Source organism: Schistocerca americana, chromosome 4, assembly GCF_021461395.2.
Source record: "Schistocerca americana isolate TAMUIC-IGC-003095 chromosome 4, iqSchAmer2.1, whole genome shotgun sequence".
NCBI lineage: Eukaryota > Metazoa > Arthropoda > Insecta > Orthoptera > Acrididae > Schistocerca > Schistocerca americana.
In genome coordinates, this window is record NC_060122.1 from 570,512,759 (window position 1) to 570,529,195 (window position 16,437).

General features: G+C 41.9%; 1 protein-coding gene and 1 non-coding gene across 2 annotated transcripts in view; both read right to left on the minus strand.

Moving 5' to 3' along the window:
* Window positions 1-4,221: 4,221 nt before the first annotated feature.
* The window catches only part of LOC124613621 (dopamine receptor 2-like), a 612,418-nt gene continuing 600,202 nt past the window's right edge, over window positions 4,222-16,437 (minus strand). Inside the window, exon 3 of the mRNA XM_047142336.1 lies at window positions 4,222-4,558. Coding sequence (XP_046998292.1) covers window positions 4,469-4,558 — 90 coding nt within the window. The 3' untranslated portion in view covers window positions 4,222-4,468. The remainder of the gene's footprint in view (window positions 4,559-16,437) is intronic.
* Trnas-gga lies at window positions 13,364-13,447 on the minus strand. Its single transcript is given in 2 exon segments — window positions 13,364-13,398; window positions 13,408-13,447. It is a non-coding gene; the product is annotated as a tRNA-Ser (tRNA).

The following is a 16,437-nucleotide window of genomic DNA, read 5'->3' on the forward strand; positions in this document are numbered from 1 at the left end:
CTAAGACAGGCTGTGGATCACTGGAAACGCGCCACCAAAATGTAAAATTCACCTTTCTTTTTACAGAAGATTGACCAAGAATTAAACTGGAAAGACCATGCAACTAATCTCTCGCAGAAACTCTGTTGTGTGTTTTACTCTGACCAAAATTTAAACTGGACCATTAAAATAATTTCTTCCAGAAACTCAGTACTGGATGTTTTGCTCTGAGAATTATTTGGGAAGTTTTCTCTCCAGATGTTGGTAGAGTGACTTATTTTGGTTATCTCTCGTCCCTTGTAGCTTCTGAAATAGTTTTCTGGAATAAGATTAGTAGTCGATTACACGACATTTTTACAGTACAGAAAAGGGCTGTTCGAATCTTGTTGTATAGCTCGACTGTGGATCATTGCAAGTCCCTATCTGAAAAATTCTTTTTGCTTTCTATTCCCTATTTGTACGTACAAAAATGTGTGTTGATGACAAGAGCTAGATTTGTGAGCTGGTAACCAACTCTGATCACCACAGCTACAGTACTCAGAACCATGGATTACTCAACACAGCAAAAGTTAGAACAATTCGCACTCAGAGACAAGTGAGCCATTTTGGTGCCATTCTTTATAATGTGCTCCTAACATAAAAAAAGAGGTTGGAGATGGAAACAGCTTTCAGATCAGAATTAAAATCATTTCTTTTTGGGAAGTGTTTCTACAGAGTAAGTGATTATGTTAGCTCATGGGATTAATAGGCCTTGAATTATCGCCGCGCGGGATTAGCCGAGCGGTCTAGGGCACTGCAGTTATGGACTGTGCGGCTAATCCCGGCGGAGGTTCGAGTCCTCCCCTGGCATGGGTGTGTGTGTTTGTCCTTAGGATAATCTAGGTTAAGCAGTGTGTAAGCTTAGGGACTGATGACCTTAGCAATTAAGTCCCATAAGATTTCACACACATTTGAACATTTTTTAAATTGTCGTTGGATTCTTTTCATTATGTTAACTGATGTACCATCAATGACGTGTTTATCTCTGCAAGGAATGCTTCTGTTGTTGGTCTTCTGTTACCTGTGTTCCGGATACAATGTGTCACACCTTTGCTGAAGAGGGATTTGATGCTAACCTAATTGTGATGATTCTAGTATCGGCAGGTTTTGGTGTTCTTGTGACAACCTTTTAATAGCACTGTATATTGTGATCTTGTCTTCTATTTGTTAGGGATATTTGAAATCAGAGTTTCATGTTTTTTATACGTCATTCATTGTCTTACCGTGCATTTTGTGCTTGAATGCACTGTCATGTAATTTTTTCGTGTGTTTTTGCTCTTCATTTGGTTTGTTTACTTATATGAATGTTGTTCTCACAATGTAAACGATGTATTTTGTAATTCCCCTTCCAGTCATGTACCGAGTGAGGTGGCTGCTCTAGCCTTGATGTACTGGACTCGCATTCGAGAGGACTGCGATTTGTTCCCCGTCCAACCATCCTGACTTGCATTCTCCATGATTTCCCCTTGTCGCAAAAGCTAATGCTGAGATGGTTCGTTTGTTTAGGCCAAGGCCAATGTCCTACCCTATCCTCACCTTATCCTGTTCTGTTTTGTAGTGTTTTATATACATATGTCCATTCTACTTGTTTCTGACATGTCCGATACTATTCTACCCACTCGTTTATGGACGGATAAATAAGTAGATAAATAAGTAGATTGGGTATGCCCGGATACGCCATCAGCCAGAAGAACGGGTGCTAGAAACGTTCACCATGCCACCAACACGGGCCGGCGGAGGTAGTGTTATGCTATAAGAGGCATTTGTCTGGCAGCCATGTAACCTGTGACCTGTGGTAGTAATTACAGCTGTGAACTACGGGAGCATTATGCGAACGACTTGCATCTCTTAATGCTTTATGTCTTCCCCGGCAGGATAATTGTCCGTGTCACAGTGTTGCAGCTGTCCTTACAGTGGTTTGAGGAGAACGATAGTGAAGCCTTGTTGATCCCTTGACTATAAAGTTAGCCTGATATGAACCCGCTGCAACACATACATTGCGTTACCGTGCGCCAGCTCTGCTCCCATAAATCACTGGTCCGTGATTTAGTGGAATTGCCTGAGCGTACATATGTCGTAGCTTATACCTACGTGAACCTTTATAAGTACTTGTCGAAACCATAGCCCGCAGAATCGCTGCCATATTGCGATCCCAAGGCAGAGCGAAACCCTGTTACGCAGCTGGTCATAATGTTGCATCTCATCAGCGTATCTGATATGCCTCCTGTATCACTGAAATCTTATCCTTTCAATCAGTTTAGAAGCTCGACATGTCAGAATGGTTGTTCCAGAGTTCGCACGTTTGTGTGGTCGCACAGTCTTCGGTAATTTGGCGCTAAAGCTGAGCAAGTTACCTGTTGCACATTTCCGTTTCATATGTGTTGAAAATTTGCTACTTCCCATACCATCCACTAATTTTTATTTTAAAAGTTGTTCCACCAGACTCTGACATGGGAATGGAACCCCTCTTTCTTTCAAATTGATATGATCACACTGTTAGTCAGCTATCACCTATTCGAGTAACCATCTTTCCTGCTGCCTTAAATAACATTATTCCACACACATGTCATACGTTGGCACATTTACGTTCGATGAATATGACATTACTTTTACCTTTTAGTGTTCCTATTTTTGTGTTCCAAATTCTTGACTTTTCTATCTCATCCGCTGCAGTGTTGTTCTTTACTGTCCCCGTGGTCTCATTTGCTAGTGAGAACTAGTTTAAAGATAAATTCATCGAGGGTAGTAAAAATACTTAATTTCATGGTACAGGAAAACATTATTGTCATAAGAGTGATAATATGCAAAAGAAGAATTAAATTATATCCAGCAACAGACTTTTATTCAACAAAATGTCGAACATCAATAACTCTGGTAACTCTTGAAACGTGATATAAAACATTTCAAAATACAAAAACTGCAGTATTTATGAACAAGTGGTTATAGAGCCGTTTCAGTTGTAACATAAAATTAGTAGAACATTGCATGTTTACAAAAAATGCTCCAGCGAATTCCATTATTTAACGTATTATAACTACAAAGAATTGTATGGCAAGGTAAGGTCTATAAATTTACATGCATTTCCAAAGGCCGACAGATAAACTGTAGACTTTCCACAGTTACTCCACATCCCATTATTTCCAATTTATTTTTTGTGCGCATCGATAATATTGGTAATCTCTGTTACAATATCTTCTCACTCAATGTCTTTAAACTTCTCCAACGTTTTTAACGTAAATGACATTTAAATTGTTGTAGTACATACACAGAAATATTATGAATGCTTTTCTTCCCAGAAACAACATTATTTCACGAATTACGTCAGAGATCCTCATAATAAGCTGCTCTTTAGGTAATGAAATGTTTTCTGAAGTATAGACACAAAATGTTTCTTTGATAGACGCCAAGTAAATTTCCTTTTATCTGAGATACTCAGTTCTCTTTTGTTGTTTTTTCGTATTACACTTCTTTGAAAATTTAATGTTTGGGATTTTGGACGGGCAATAAATGCAATGCGAAAATGAGGCGACAGTTTTGAGCGGAGAACGAACTTACTGAAAAGTTAAAAAGATAGACAGGAAACTAAGAAAATGAAGGTTAATGCAATATTCTTCTAGCGAAGAAGAATTGATGTACCCCAGAATGGGATGCATTAGGTCTCGGCAGAATTTACGATGGTATTTGGCAACAGTTGATGGTGGGTTACCTGACGAACGAGGACGTCGTGTTTCAAATTACCCCTTTCATTCCAAGACACATATCATCAACACAACGATGATCAGAGGGAGAGTAAATTCAAGTATATGAACTTTCTATTACTAATGGGATCCACTCAAAATAAACTACATTGTTTAGCTGATAGTAAAAACAAAGGTCTTTTACTTGTCAGACACCGGTAATACAACAGGCAATGAGAAGCAAATTTTATATCTGGAAAATCGTTTTCCGAACTCGATACATCCATTTTTCTAAATTTTATGATCGCGTTGATTTCGTAAAATAAAAGAGTAGTTTCTTTAGAAGCGCACGTTTTAATTTGCTACCACATCTCTCAATAAAAAACGAATTTACGCGGTAAGAAAGTCTGTAACGAATGAGTGATTTCAACACGTAGAAAAAAAGCGTGTTTATGAGTTTTTTTTCTTTGAGTCCAAACCTGACGAATTTATGAATGCGAATTCTCTGCTCTTAGTCAGAGAGCGTAATTAGGAAAAAGAACTACGTTTCTGAGCGTATACTTTCCCCTCAACAACAACACAAAATATACAACATCACATAAAGAGCTTAGTTGTAACCAGGTGCGAATCCACGGCAGCCGCTCTCGGAGCGTCGAGGCGGGCAGACAGGTGGAGACAGGAAGTGACGCAGCAAGGCGCGGGGTGGCCCGACGGCGATCGCGCTACGAGAGGCTGGGCCTGCGCCGCAGTTCGCCGCCGGCCGCGTCGTGACGTCATATCCGGTAGAGCTGGTGCTGGTGGCGGCCCACGGAAGAATAGCCGACGCTTGAGTGCGCCAGCATGACCGCCGTGTTGCCCAGGAACTGCAACAGAGGGGTCCACACGTGTCGGCCCTGCGAGGAAGCACATTCAACGAGGCTCCATCACTGCGCATTTCAGCCATATCAGCAACCCCTCAAGATAATGTAAAGCACCACTCGTACATATATACGAAGACACTCCTGACCGCACGGTGTTTCGATGACAAGATGATTAGAGACAGAGCATTGTACATGTTTTCTGTGGTACAAAATGCTTTCTTTGGCATGTGACTGATGACAATGTATTACCCCTTTCAGCTGACACCATTTCGACAGCTTACGTGTAAGGTACCTTAAGTGCAAGTATTCAGTTCCTGAGCTGAGTATTTATGGTATACTAGCTGTTATCTGCAGCTGCGTTTGCATGCCAGTAGTTTTCGTAGAGTCTGCTGTACGGGGGTGTAGGAGGGGGGGGTGAGGAGGGGGGGGGGGGAGCTTGCTATGTGTATCCTCTCCTCAGTCACCTGCCCAAACACATAACGTGGAATATACAGTGTCGGTACCGAGCGGCACTTATGGAGGATAGTGAGCAGGATCTCGCATCTATACATCACTTTACTGAAGCAGCTATACATTATGAAACGTGTATATTAAGCAACAATTTTACACTAGTGAAAATAAGCCACGTTAAAAAATGTTCCATTCCAAGCTTTATCTTGTTAGGGGTCGAATTCTTTTTCTTACTTTCTGAAGTAGCCTATGTTCTTCCTCTGGGTTCAAACTATCTCCGTAACAAATTTCAGTAGTTTATTCATGAAAACGTTACAGAGTTACTTTCGCATTTATAATATAATATAATATAAAGCGTGGATTACGTACTCTGAAGATTCTACAAGACTGCATTCATTACGTTGACTAGTATTATGTACAATTTATCAGCTAATAAAAGCATTTACGTAAAAGATGTAAGTAACAGTCAGAGAATATATAGCTTTTGTCAAAGGGTAAATATGTTCCCTAATTAGTTTATCTTATTCAAATCAATAAATGTCAGAAAGAACAGACTTTGTAAAGTGGCCCGAGTTCTTCCTCAGTATCCATGCAATCTCCACACCAAAGTTCAACAGAGTCGGTTCAGCTGTTTACTTTTGAAAAGAGAACAGGCAAACACAATTTCACTTTTATAATACTAGTACCGAAGTATGAACTGTCGTGTTGTTAGCTTTGTTGACATGACGAAATGTTTTCTCTGTTGTGATTTGGAGATTGAAGACTGTTTTCATTGCCACTCTCCACTCTTTTCCATCATGTGCAAACCTCTTCAACTCTGAATAATTCTGCAAAATACATACTTTCGAACATGCTTACTGCATTGATCTCCTGGTCTCCCTCTACAATTTTTACCACCTTCACTTTCCTCCCCTACTAAACTGGTGATCCTCTGGCGTTTCAGAATGTGTCCTACCTACGATCCCTTCCTCTAGTCACGTTGTACCTTGAATTTCTTTTCTCCCTAGTTCTGTTCAGTACCTCTTCCTTGGTTACGTGATGTACCCTTTCAATCTCCAGCATGATTCAATATCCCCATTTTTCAAAAGCTTCTAGTATCTTCTAGTCTCAGCTCTTAATCGTTCACATTTCACTTCCATACACAGCTACACTTCAGACAAACACATCCAGAAAAGACTTCGTAACACTTAAATCTATATTCGTGTTAATAAATTTCTCTCCTATAGAAATGCTTTTCTTACCATTACCACTGTATATTTTATATCCTCTGTTTCTGCCATCAGTTATTTTAATGGCCAAATAACCCAGCTCATCAACTAGTTTCAATGTCTCGCTCCTAGTCTAATTCCCTCAGCACTGGCTGATTTAATTCGACTGCATTCCATTATCCTTGTTTTATTTTTGGTGATGTTCATCTTATATCTTGCTTTTAAGAGACTGGCCATTCAATTTAATTGCTCATTCATGTCCTTGGCTGTTTCTGACAGAATTATGATATGATCGGCACACATCAAAGTTTTGATTTCTTCTCCCTGAAGTTTTATTCCTTTTTCAAATTTTTCTTTCATGTCGTTTACAGCTTGCTCAATATGCAGACTAAATAAAATCAGGGGTAGGCTACACAACCCTGTCTCACTACTTTCCTTTCATGCCCTTCGGCTCTTAAAAATGCCATCTACTTTCTAAAAAAGCTGTAGATAACCTTCCGCTTCCTGCGTTTTGCCCCTACTGCCGTCAGAGTTTCAGAGAGTGTATTCCAGTCAACATAGTGAAAAACTTTCTCTAAATCTACAAATGCTACAAACCTGGGTTAAGCTTTCCTTAATCCATTTTATAAGCGAAGTCGTAGGGTCACTACTGCCTCGTGTGTTCCTCCATTTCTCCAGAATCCAAACTGGCCTTACTCGAAGTCGGATTTAAAAAAATTTTCCGTTTACCTCTAAATAATTCGTGCTACTATTTTGCAATCACAACTTATGAAACTAACAACCACGACTTATTAAACTCATGCTTCGCTAATATTCGTACCTTTCAGGGCCTGCTTTCTTTGGAATTGAAACTATTACATTCTTCTTCAAATCTGAAGACATTTAGCCTGTCTCTGACATCTTGCATACCACGTGGAATAGTTCTGTTATGGAAAGTTCTCCCAATGATATCAATACCTCAAACGGAATATCGTGTGCCTTATTGGCCTTGTCTCTGCTTAGCTCTTTCAGCACTCTTTCAACTTCTTCTCGTAGTATCTTAGCCACCATCTTATCTTCATATACGCCCTTTTCGATAATATTGCTTTTATTTCTCTTGTGTAGCTCCTACGTCTACTACTTCCACCTTTCAACTTTCCCTTCTTTACTTAGCGCAGGGTTTCCATTTGAGCTCTTAACATTCGTACAATTTCTTATCTTTTTCTCCAAAGGCCTATTTAATTTTCCTGTAGGTGGTATCTATCTTACCTCTTGTGATGTTTTCTTCTATATCCTTACATTTGTCCTCTAGCTTTCCTGCTTAACCATCTTACAGTTCCTGTCAGTCTCATCTTTTAGGCGTTTGTATCCTTTTTTGCCTGCTTCATTCGCTGCATTTCTCGTATTTTCTCCTTTCATCAGTTATAATTTCAGTCTCTGCTGCCTTCAGTGTATCATCTCTCAAAACTACCCATGCGTCTTCCACTGTATTCCGTTCACTTGTTGTAGTCAATGGTTGCCTAATGGTCCCTCCGAAATTTTCATCAACCTCTGCTATTCTCAACTTATCTTGGGCGCACCTCCTTACAATTATACTTTTTCGCAATTTCTTCGTTTTTGATCTACAGTTCATAATCAACAAATAGTTACCTGTCCTTCGTATCTGATACCAAAATCCGTGTCATACCATCATACAATCACGATATTGCAGTGTCTGTGTTATTCCGATAACGATACAAAGTTCCTTTGTACATGTATGCTCACTGCGGCCACCACACCCGTTCCGGCGCAAAATGTCATTGCCGTCATTCCATCCTACAGCTGATGGTAGTCCTTGTTTGCGACTGGAAATTCATTTGATGTGTTTTATTTGATTATACAATCGTCTGAAACCCTCTGGTGTCTCCAGCTCACTTCTACGAGTACAACCGTCTTCCATTATTCTTAAACCCAGTACTAGCGATGATTAAATTATGGTATGTGCAAAATTCTACCAGGTGCCTTTTTTCATTCCTTACCCAAGGTCCATAGATTCCTGCAAAACTGCCTCATGGTAGACAACCAGGGACAGGGCTGCTCCTTCTACAGTCGGACGGGAACCAACCATCACGTCAAAGAATTAGATCCAGTCCATGCTTAGAGTTATGGAAGTCAACCATATCATCACGTTTTATCAACAAGCTCCAAAACACAGGAATATTCGCTGTATCAACGGAGGCCCGCGGCAATGGCGCAGCGACATACCAACTATGCACCACGGAAGAGTTGTCACGTTTGATGACTCATCACTGCTAGCAACAGTACGGCAACCACCACCAGCACGAACAGGCACAAAAGGCAGGACGTCAGCATCAGAACTGTACCAGTTATTCACAGAAGTGACAAACGTAGTGAGGTCCATCACCATCCCTTCTACAAGCTGGTACAGTACTTCCATTAGTGGAAATCAGGAGTCCGCAGCAATCCCACCAGTGACACCAGTATCAGTACCTGCCTCAGGCCACGTAAATCACATGCAGGAGGGCGATGAGTGTACCGATCGTATCTGTCGTCTTTGGGAAACAGCGGTCTTATACACTGTTCAGACAAATTAATGTGGCCACAAATCAAAAGACTGTGTAATCACTTTTTGCTGCGGGGACTTCTGCGAGACGTTCAAAAGGATTCAGTTTGGCTCTGGAAGGTGCAGAAAGGGATGTGGTACCATAACGATTACAGGGCCTGGGCCAGTTTGCTAGGTCTCTCGTTTGAGGATCCTTGGCACAAGAGATTGTCGACTGAGTTTAAATCCTTGGAATCTGGTGGTCAAAGAAGAAGGGTAAACTCTTCTTCGAATCACGTATATACACTGTAACATACTGCGTTCTCTTGTTGGTAGATACCATCGTGGCGAGGAAAAACTAACTGCATGTTGGCATAGTCCCCAAAAATAGACGCGCAGTTGTGTTGATCCACTGTACCTTACAGAAAAACTACGCAGGGAATACCACTGAAACATTCTCCACACCACAAGGCAACTAGGTACTTGATTTCAGACGTTTCACGCTGTACATGCCAACGGCCACATACCCGATGGGGCATGAGAGGTGATTTTCCTGAAAAGGTCACCTGTCGCCACTCAGTGGACGTCCAGCCGTGGTACTGGTATGCAAATTCCAGCTTACGTTGCCAATGGACAGCAGTCAGCATGAGTGCATGAACGTGGCTCCGGCTGTTGAGCCCTTACAAGCCAACGTTAGCTGAACGGTTGTTAGGAAGATGCTGTTGGTAGCTCCTAGGTTCATCTGGGTGTCAGTTGCTCATCAGTTGCCCGTCTATACGCCCGTGTACTTTCCGCAACCGTCGTTCATCCTCGCTATATAAGTCCCGTGCTTAACCACAGTTGCCTCGTTGCCTCAGTGCCGGTTTTAGATAGAGCCATTTTTCCACGCACGATCTGCTTTAACAATGACGTCAACGCGAACTGTTTACAAATTTAGCCCTTTCGGAAATACCAATGACAATGGTCATTCTCTTTCGAATGTCAGATAAATTGCTCCGTTTCCGCATTACGACAATGACTGCACTTTTTTCCGCGTCCCCATGACAACGCTGTATATACCCTCCACTATTACTGCTGTCACCTGCCTGCTATGAGCGGTCGTTACACGTTGACGTCGAAGGGAGGCAGTGGTCACATTGATGTTAGTGGACCGTGTATACTTGTCATCGGTGGAAACGCCAGAGACCATCATCACAGGTTAAGCGGTTCCGCCACTACACCAACATAACCACTGCTTGCATGGTTGGCGACTTGCGAAACTTCGAAAAACGCAATGTAGCCTGCTGCAGGACAAGTCGAAGTCATTTCACTTTTGATAACCACTCAAACTGATCATCACAAATTACGCTAAACCACTGCTGTGTCATCGCCTTTGTTCTGGGTCGTTTCGCTCCGATATACCCTGCCGATTACGTCATTTCGCCCTGCTATACTGCCACGGGATTCTTTCTCTGAAAGCAGCGCTCGACTGCAAGTGATAGACACTGAAGCGTCTCCAATGAATATCTGGGTTACCGTGGTCTACGTCTTGTGAAACACTCTGAATATGCTCACATTCTGTTAAATGTCTCTGATTTCATCTTTTGACAGACGTCTAATTAATGGAATAGTTTCAAGTGTCATTTCGTTCTACGTCGTATGTTTCCTTGCGGACTTCTATTTTCTCCGGATATAAGAATACGGCGGATATAGTCATCTGCAACGTAACAGAGTGGCAGAAAGTGCGTTTTACAACCACTAGTGCGGCCTTGACAAATATTTTTCCCGGATTCGTGCTCCTCGCACTATTCTGTTTCTCACTGTTCTGGTATGTGGGAGGAACCCAAGAGATGAGCCAGTGACACCAGTTGCTTACACATAACATAAAATCTACTTGATCATGTGGCCCCTGCACTGTGTCACATTGTGGTATGTTGGGTGTGCGGGAGCAAACGGCGTTTCTTCAGGCAATGCAGGAAAAGTACATGCTTGGGACGAGGAAGGCCATGGGTGGCAGGGAAGTTTGTCAGTGTAGGTCGTAGGCAATTGTAGACACAGTTTATAGTAAATAAAGAAATAATAATTTAGTGTATATGGTATCTCTGTACCAAGTGGAGTTTAACATTTATATGTTTTTTCCCGTGTTTTGTCTTTTAGTTACTGGAATCAGCTGTGCATGTATAGGGTGTAACTAAATTCCTCTAAAGATGTTGAGGATTTGCAGTGGGGACCTGCACGATTAAGCTTAGCAAGTTTAGAATAGAAACTCATGGGAAACGTACCATTTTCCCGCTATATGCAAAATAACAAAACACATGTTCAAATTTACCGGGTTTTCGAAACCACTGACTAGTGCATCGCGTATATTCTCCCGGCTTGCACCCGACAGACTGCAGTCTGTATCGTCGCATGAAAAGCTTGATTTAGGAGACCCCTGCGGCGTGCGTTGTTGCTGCAGGGGGTGCTGAAACACTAGGGGTGGTGATAGTGTGTACCGGGAGATTTTGCGAGGTGCTGTATCTGTATTGATGCCGGTGGTCATCACATGGAGCCGTACTTGTAACTGGACCCAGACGGCAAGCAGCAGGAGTACATAGACCAACGTGTGTGGTGTGTGGTGACGCTGATGACCTCGATGTCGAGCGCCCATAAGACCCAATACACATACACGTGTGTTGTGGTACCTCACGTGTAATGGCGAAATGGTACGTTTCTGGCCATGAGATCCTACGCTATACTTAACCGTCTTGGTTCCCATTACAGCTCTTGAAAGCCTGTAGAGTGAATTTAGTTAGTCTGTAAATTATAGGTATGTCTGTTTCTGTGATGCATATATCCGAGAGGCCTACAAATGAACGTAATAGAGACGTTTTGTTTAGGGAATAGGGTAAAGGGACTTGAGCCGTGAGCACGAATGTTTCCTGTTGTACATATAGAATATAGATAGCTGCGGCCCTCTGTCCATGTCTTTTGGCGTTGCCTAGGAACGAGACCAACTCGTCCCGCGAGGTGGCGGAACAGTGGACGGGTGGGTTCGGATTTATGTCTGTCTGCTGGGTGGTTTGGGGAGGCAGTTGAATTGACTGATTGGAGGCACTTGGAGCCGTTGGTGAGTAGCGTTGTCCGTGGCTTGTTTTCCCTTTCTGTTATAATTAGGTTTAGATAGCCGTTTTCTTCAAGTCTTCCATCTTATTATCTTATGCTTTACTGGACCAAACAGACGGAAGTCGCAATGTGCGAGATCGGGGCTGCAGGGTGGATGAGGAAGAGCAGTCCAGTGAAGTTTTGTTAGCTACTCTCCGGCGAGGAGGCTTGTGTGAGGCCTTGCATTGCCAAGGAGAGGGAGAAGTTTGTTTGCAATTTTTGGCAACAAATACGCAGATGTTTCTTCTTCCATTTCTTTAGGATAGCGTAATTCATTTCAGAGTTGACCGTCTGCACCATCACTGAGGACATCAAACAGAATAACCCCTTCAGAGTCCTAGAAGACCATCGCCACGACTTTATCGGCTGAATGTGCGGCTTTGAACTTTTTCTTAGAAGGAGAGTCTGTGTAGTGCCACTGCGTGGTTTGCCACTTTGTTTCCAGTTCGAACCGACGAACCCATATTTCATCGCCTGTTCGACAAGAAATTGTCACTATCAGCCCCGTAACGCGCAAGCAATTACGCAAAAATGATCCTACATTTTGCTCTTTATGGTATTCTCTTAGGCGGCGAGAGTGTCAGCACTAGCAACAGAGCCGTCCAGCTCTGCAGCGAGGCGTTTCATTGTGACCCGTCGATCACCTCAAATGAGGGAGTCCGCACGTTCCAAGCTTTCAGGAGTCGCAGTTGGGTGCGGCCGGCCGGCACGCAGATGGGACAGATGTGCGCAGCCTTGCTGCGATGGTGACAGGTGCCTCGCCCAGTGAGTGACCATGGGTTCACTCCCAGGTCTCGGGATGCACTCTGCAAGCGCCTATAAACAAATGTGATGCTGTGGTTTTCCGCCGAAAGAGACTCAATGATAGCTCTCTGCGTGTAACACACCTCCTTTACAGACACCATTTTGACATATAGCGACTCCACCTGTCACAATTTCATGAAAGTATAGGGGCTGAAATCGGAATTTTCTGCGATGCCCCACAACAAATTCTGCATTTTCTGAACCGAAACTATCCGAAAAAGAAATGGGTCGCGTTGCTTGCTGAAAGCCACTAATAATAAAGAGTTTACATGCTCGTCGTCTGTCTTGCTTCAGCCACGTTCTAACCACGCCAGCCTCTCTTTGCCCTTGCCAACTGATAGGATACACAACGACCAGGCTGAGAGAGCCACCGCCATCTTAACGGCTAGAAGAACGTCTCCTCCACCTCCATAGCTGTCACTACACATCATACCTTTCAATGTAAGACGAAGCCCCATAGTACGAAATCTTTTAATTCTATTTAATTTGATGAACGCCGCAGTTGTGTTTGTAGACTTATCAATATTTTAACCTCAAGAGGTAAGTTGCGCAACACTGTGATGAGAGCATTCCCTCTAGATAAGCGTTGTTGAACTGTTCAAATGGCTCTGAGCACTATGGGACTTAACTGCTGTGGTCATCAGTCCCCTAGAACTTAGAACTACTTAAACCTAACTAACCTAAGGACATCACACATATCCATGCCAGAGGCAGGATTCGAACCTGCGACCGCAGCAGTCGCGCGGTTCCAGACTGTAGCGCCTAGAACCGCTCGGCCACTCTGGCCGACCGTTGTTTAACTATACGTAGGACAGAAAATGGTTGTATGCTGGCTGTTAATATGGTTCAAATATAATAACTGAGACTTCAGGTCGTTAAAATTGATGAATTAGTCACATGCTTTCGACGAGAAGATTAAAGCTTAAAAATATTCGCAGTGGAATGAATGACATTAATCTCAATGATAATGAAAAACTGTGCTTAAGGCTATTATTATAAATATTACTGTACGAAAGGTAACTCATTCCTCACTTGTTTTTATGAAAATGGCCAGAGATCACGTAAGAAAGAATACTGTGTATCTTTTAGTAGAGAGTTATGTTACTTGGATGACAGTAACATTATTCTTGAAAAATTTTACACTTCATTTTTGTTAGGAAGAGCGAGACTATAAGGGAATTTTACTGTGAGTGACGTAATTTTAAATGCTGGTATGTGCAGTTCCTGCCGTGCCTCAAGTAATTTTTATTTCAAATTGTATTAAACTTGAAGATCATATTGTAGATGCGAATACATTATTTATTCTCTAGTTGCATTTATTTAAAAACTATTACTTACGAAAGATAAATGTAAACTTCTTTTAAAAAATGGTGTTCAGTTAATAACCTAAATGTGATTGGTCTGCTTAATTTACTCAAAAGTATGAGATTATTTTAGCTATTTTCGTAATTAATATTTGGGGAAGTTGGTTTGTTTAAAACTCGACAAACCAATCAATCACTCACAAAGGATATGAAACATAATAAAACTATCAATTTCGTACGAAAAATGTATTTTATTTTTTCAGAAATTTGAGAAAATTATGTCTGCTGTGAAAGTAAGTGTTTATCCAATTGTGGGGCCATGTGGCGTTAAATAACGCCATGTTTTGCAGACAGCGATGAAAAATAAACTGAAGAAATGCTACTGACAGTATTTTGACAAAATTATACTCAATGGTAATGATTTGAAAACTTACTAAAACGACTGTAGTAGAGAAAATTTTTCAAACAAATCCATCGAGAACGCACTGTGTAGCACATCTACAGACCCCTCAGTCACCATGTGTCAGACACGTATACGTTCACCCGTGCGAGTCTTCCAACAACAAGACAGACAATTAATATACTGAAAAAATCTGCGAGGTTTCAGGCATTTAGTACCCTTCTTGAGGTTAAGGAAATGAAATTCCTTTTACGCTACTGGAAGCTGATTATCCCGATAAATACAGCTTCAGCTTTGAACATGGATAAAAAACTAAACTTAACGACAAGCCAGACACAAAGAATCATGTACCTACCCAAGGAAAACAAACTGGAGACTCCGAAGATATCCAACCACATTCATTTTAATAAGGAACGTATCACCAATGAGGACCACAGTAAAATGCGTTTTATTGTTGACAATAGCAAATAATACGATACTTACAATCTTCTGTAGAACGTCAATAAGTGCCTGAAATTGGTTAATGAAATAAAACTCCCTTCTGCAACTGCTTAAGATTATTTCGATCTATAGAACTACAGTTGCCGAAGCTGGATCAAATGCTAGACATTTAATAATAGATAATCCGTCCATCTAATTACAGAATCGGCACCCTTTCTCACCGACCAACCCATGGGTGCTTTCGTTTTGAAGTTATTAACTCTGTTTCGAGTTGCTTCTTATTTCAATTGCAGACTGACCCTGAATCAAAATTCTGAGGAAACCAGAACAAACAGGTACCTGAAGTACTTGCGAAATGAAATCCGAAATCAGATTTCAGACTGTCATTCATAGAAAAGTTGATAATTTGCTCACAGTGACGGCAGCTGTTAGAAAGTAGGTAAAATTTTGACCAGTTTCTACTTCTTCCTCGTGAAGGTTTACAGAGGCAATGAGAACTGATTTGCGATGGTTGTAACAGTTTCAGGATGTGAAACGCATTCTACAAAAGACGTTGTCAGCGGTTTGTGTCAAAATACGTGGTATTTGCCTCGTGGTTGTCGACTAGCACATTTTTTGGGATCAGAAGGTGACTGAAGTGCAGCAGTGTATCCCAGGCATAGAAGCCTGAAGTGCATAAGCCGCCGCCACAACCCTCACTACCGCATCAGCTCGCCTGCATCCAAATCTTCCGACATGAGAGGACGGCGACATGTTGATGCTTTGCTCTAGACATTTTTCACCTTGCAGCTAGTCACAGCTAGCCTGTTCGTTACCATAAGACGAACTTAATTTACTCTTATAACAAACGGATTACGTAACACGCTGATAATATTTTGAGAAAATTATATTCAGTGACTTTAGTAGAAAACATGATTGAAACTTCTTTAATTTCTTGGTTGTAAGTAGAGCGATGAATTGTCGGCTGCTGTGCCAACTTTGTAGAGCTCACGATGCGTGCGTGGTATATACAGATGCTGAAGTCTAGTGAAGGCTCTGGTAGTGCTTATCGGGTGTCACGAAGCAAACAAGGCCTACACAAGCTAAATCCGCACTCCACTACTATGGCAGCCGAGTTGATTGCCATTTTGGAAGCCCTGTTTTTCGCTCAGACGTCTACAGTAGACACAATAGTCACCGTCTCTGACATTACGGCAGCCCTATAACTGTTTTAAAACAATCATAATAGTTTCACCACCCCCATAGTTGCAAAAATTGTCAACGCTGTGTTTCGGGTGTGGAGGTACTGCCCCAACTACGTGACGTTATGGATGAAGGGTGACTCTGGGAGACCTGGAAATGAACAAGTAGATGTTTTGGTAAAGCAGGCATCTTTGCAGGAGCTATTAAATATGATGAACTCTCTCTCGCAGACTTGACACACGTGGTCGGAGAGCGGTTGTCCTCGGACTGGCGAGATGAATGGTAAAATTAAAGACAGTCACTGCGAACTGGTTCAGCCCTCAATTCCAAGAGTACTGTGCTATAGTGAGGTACAAAGATCAAGGAGATATACGACGATCATAGCAAGGTTGAAATTTTATTATTGTATGTTCAATAAACACATCTGTCGGCTCAACTAACCGCCACCC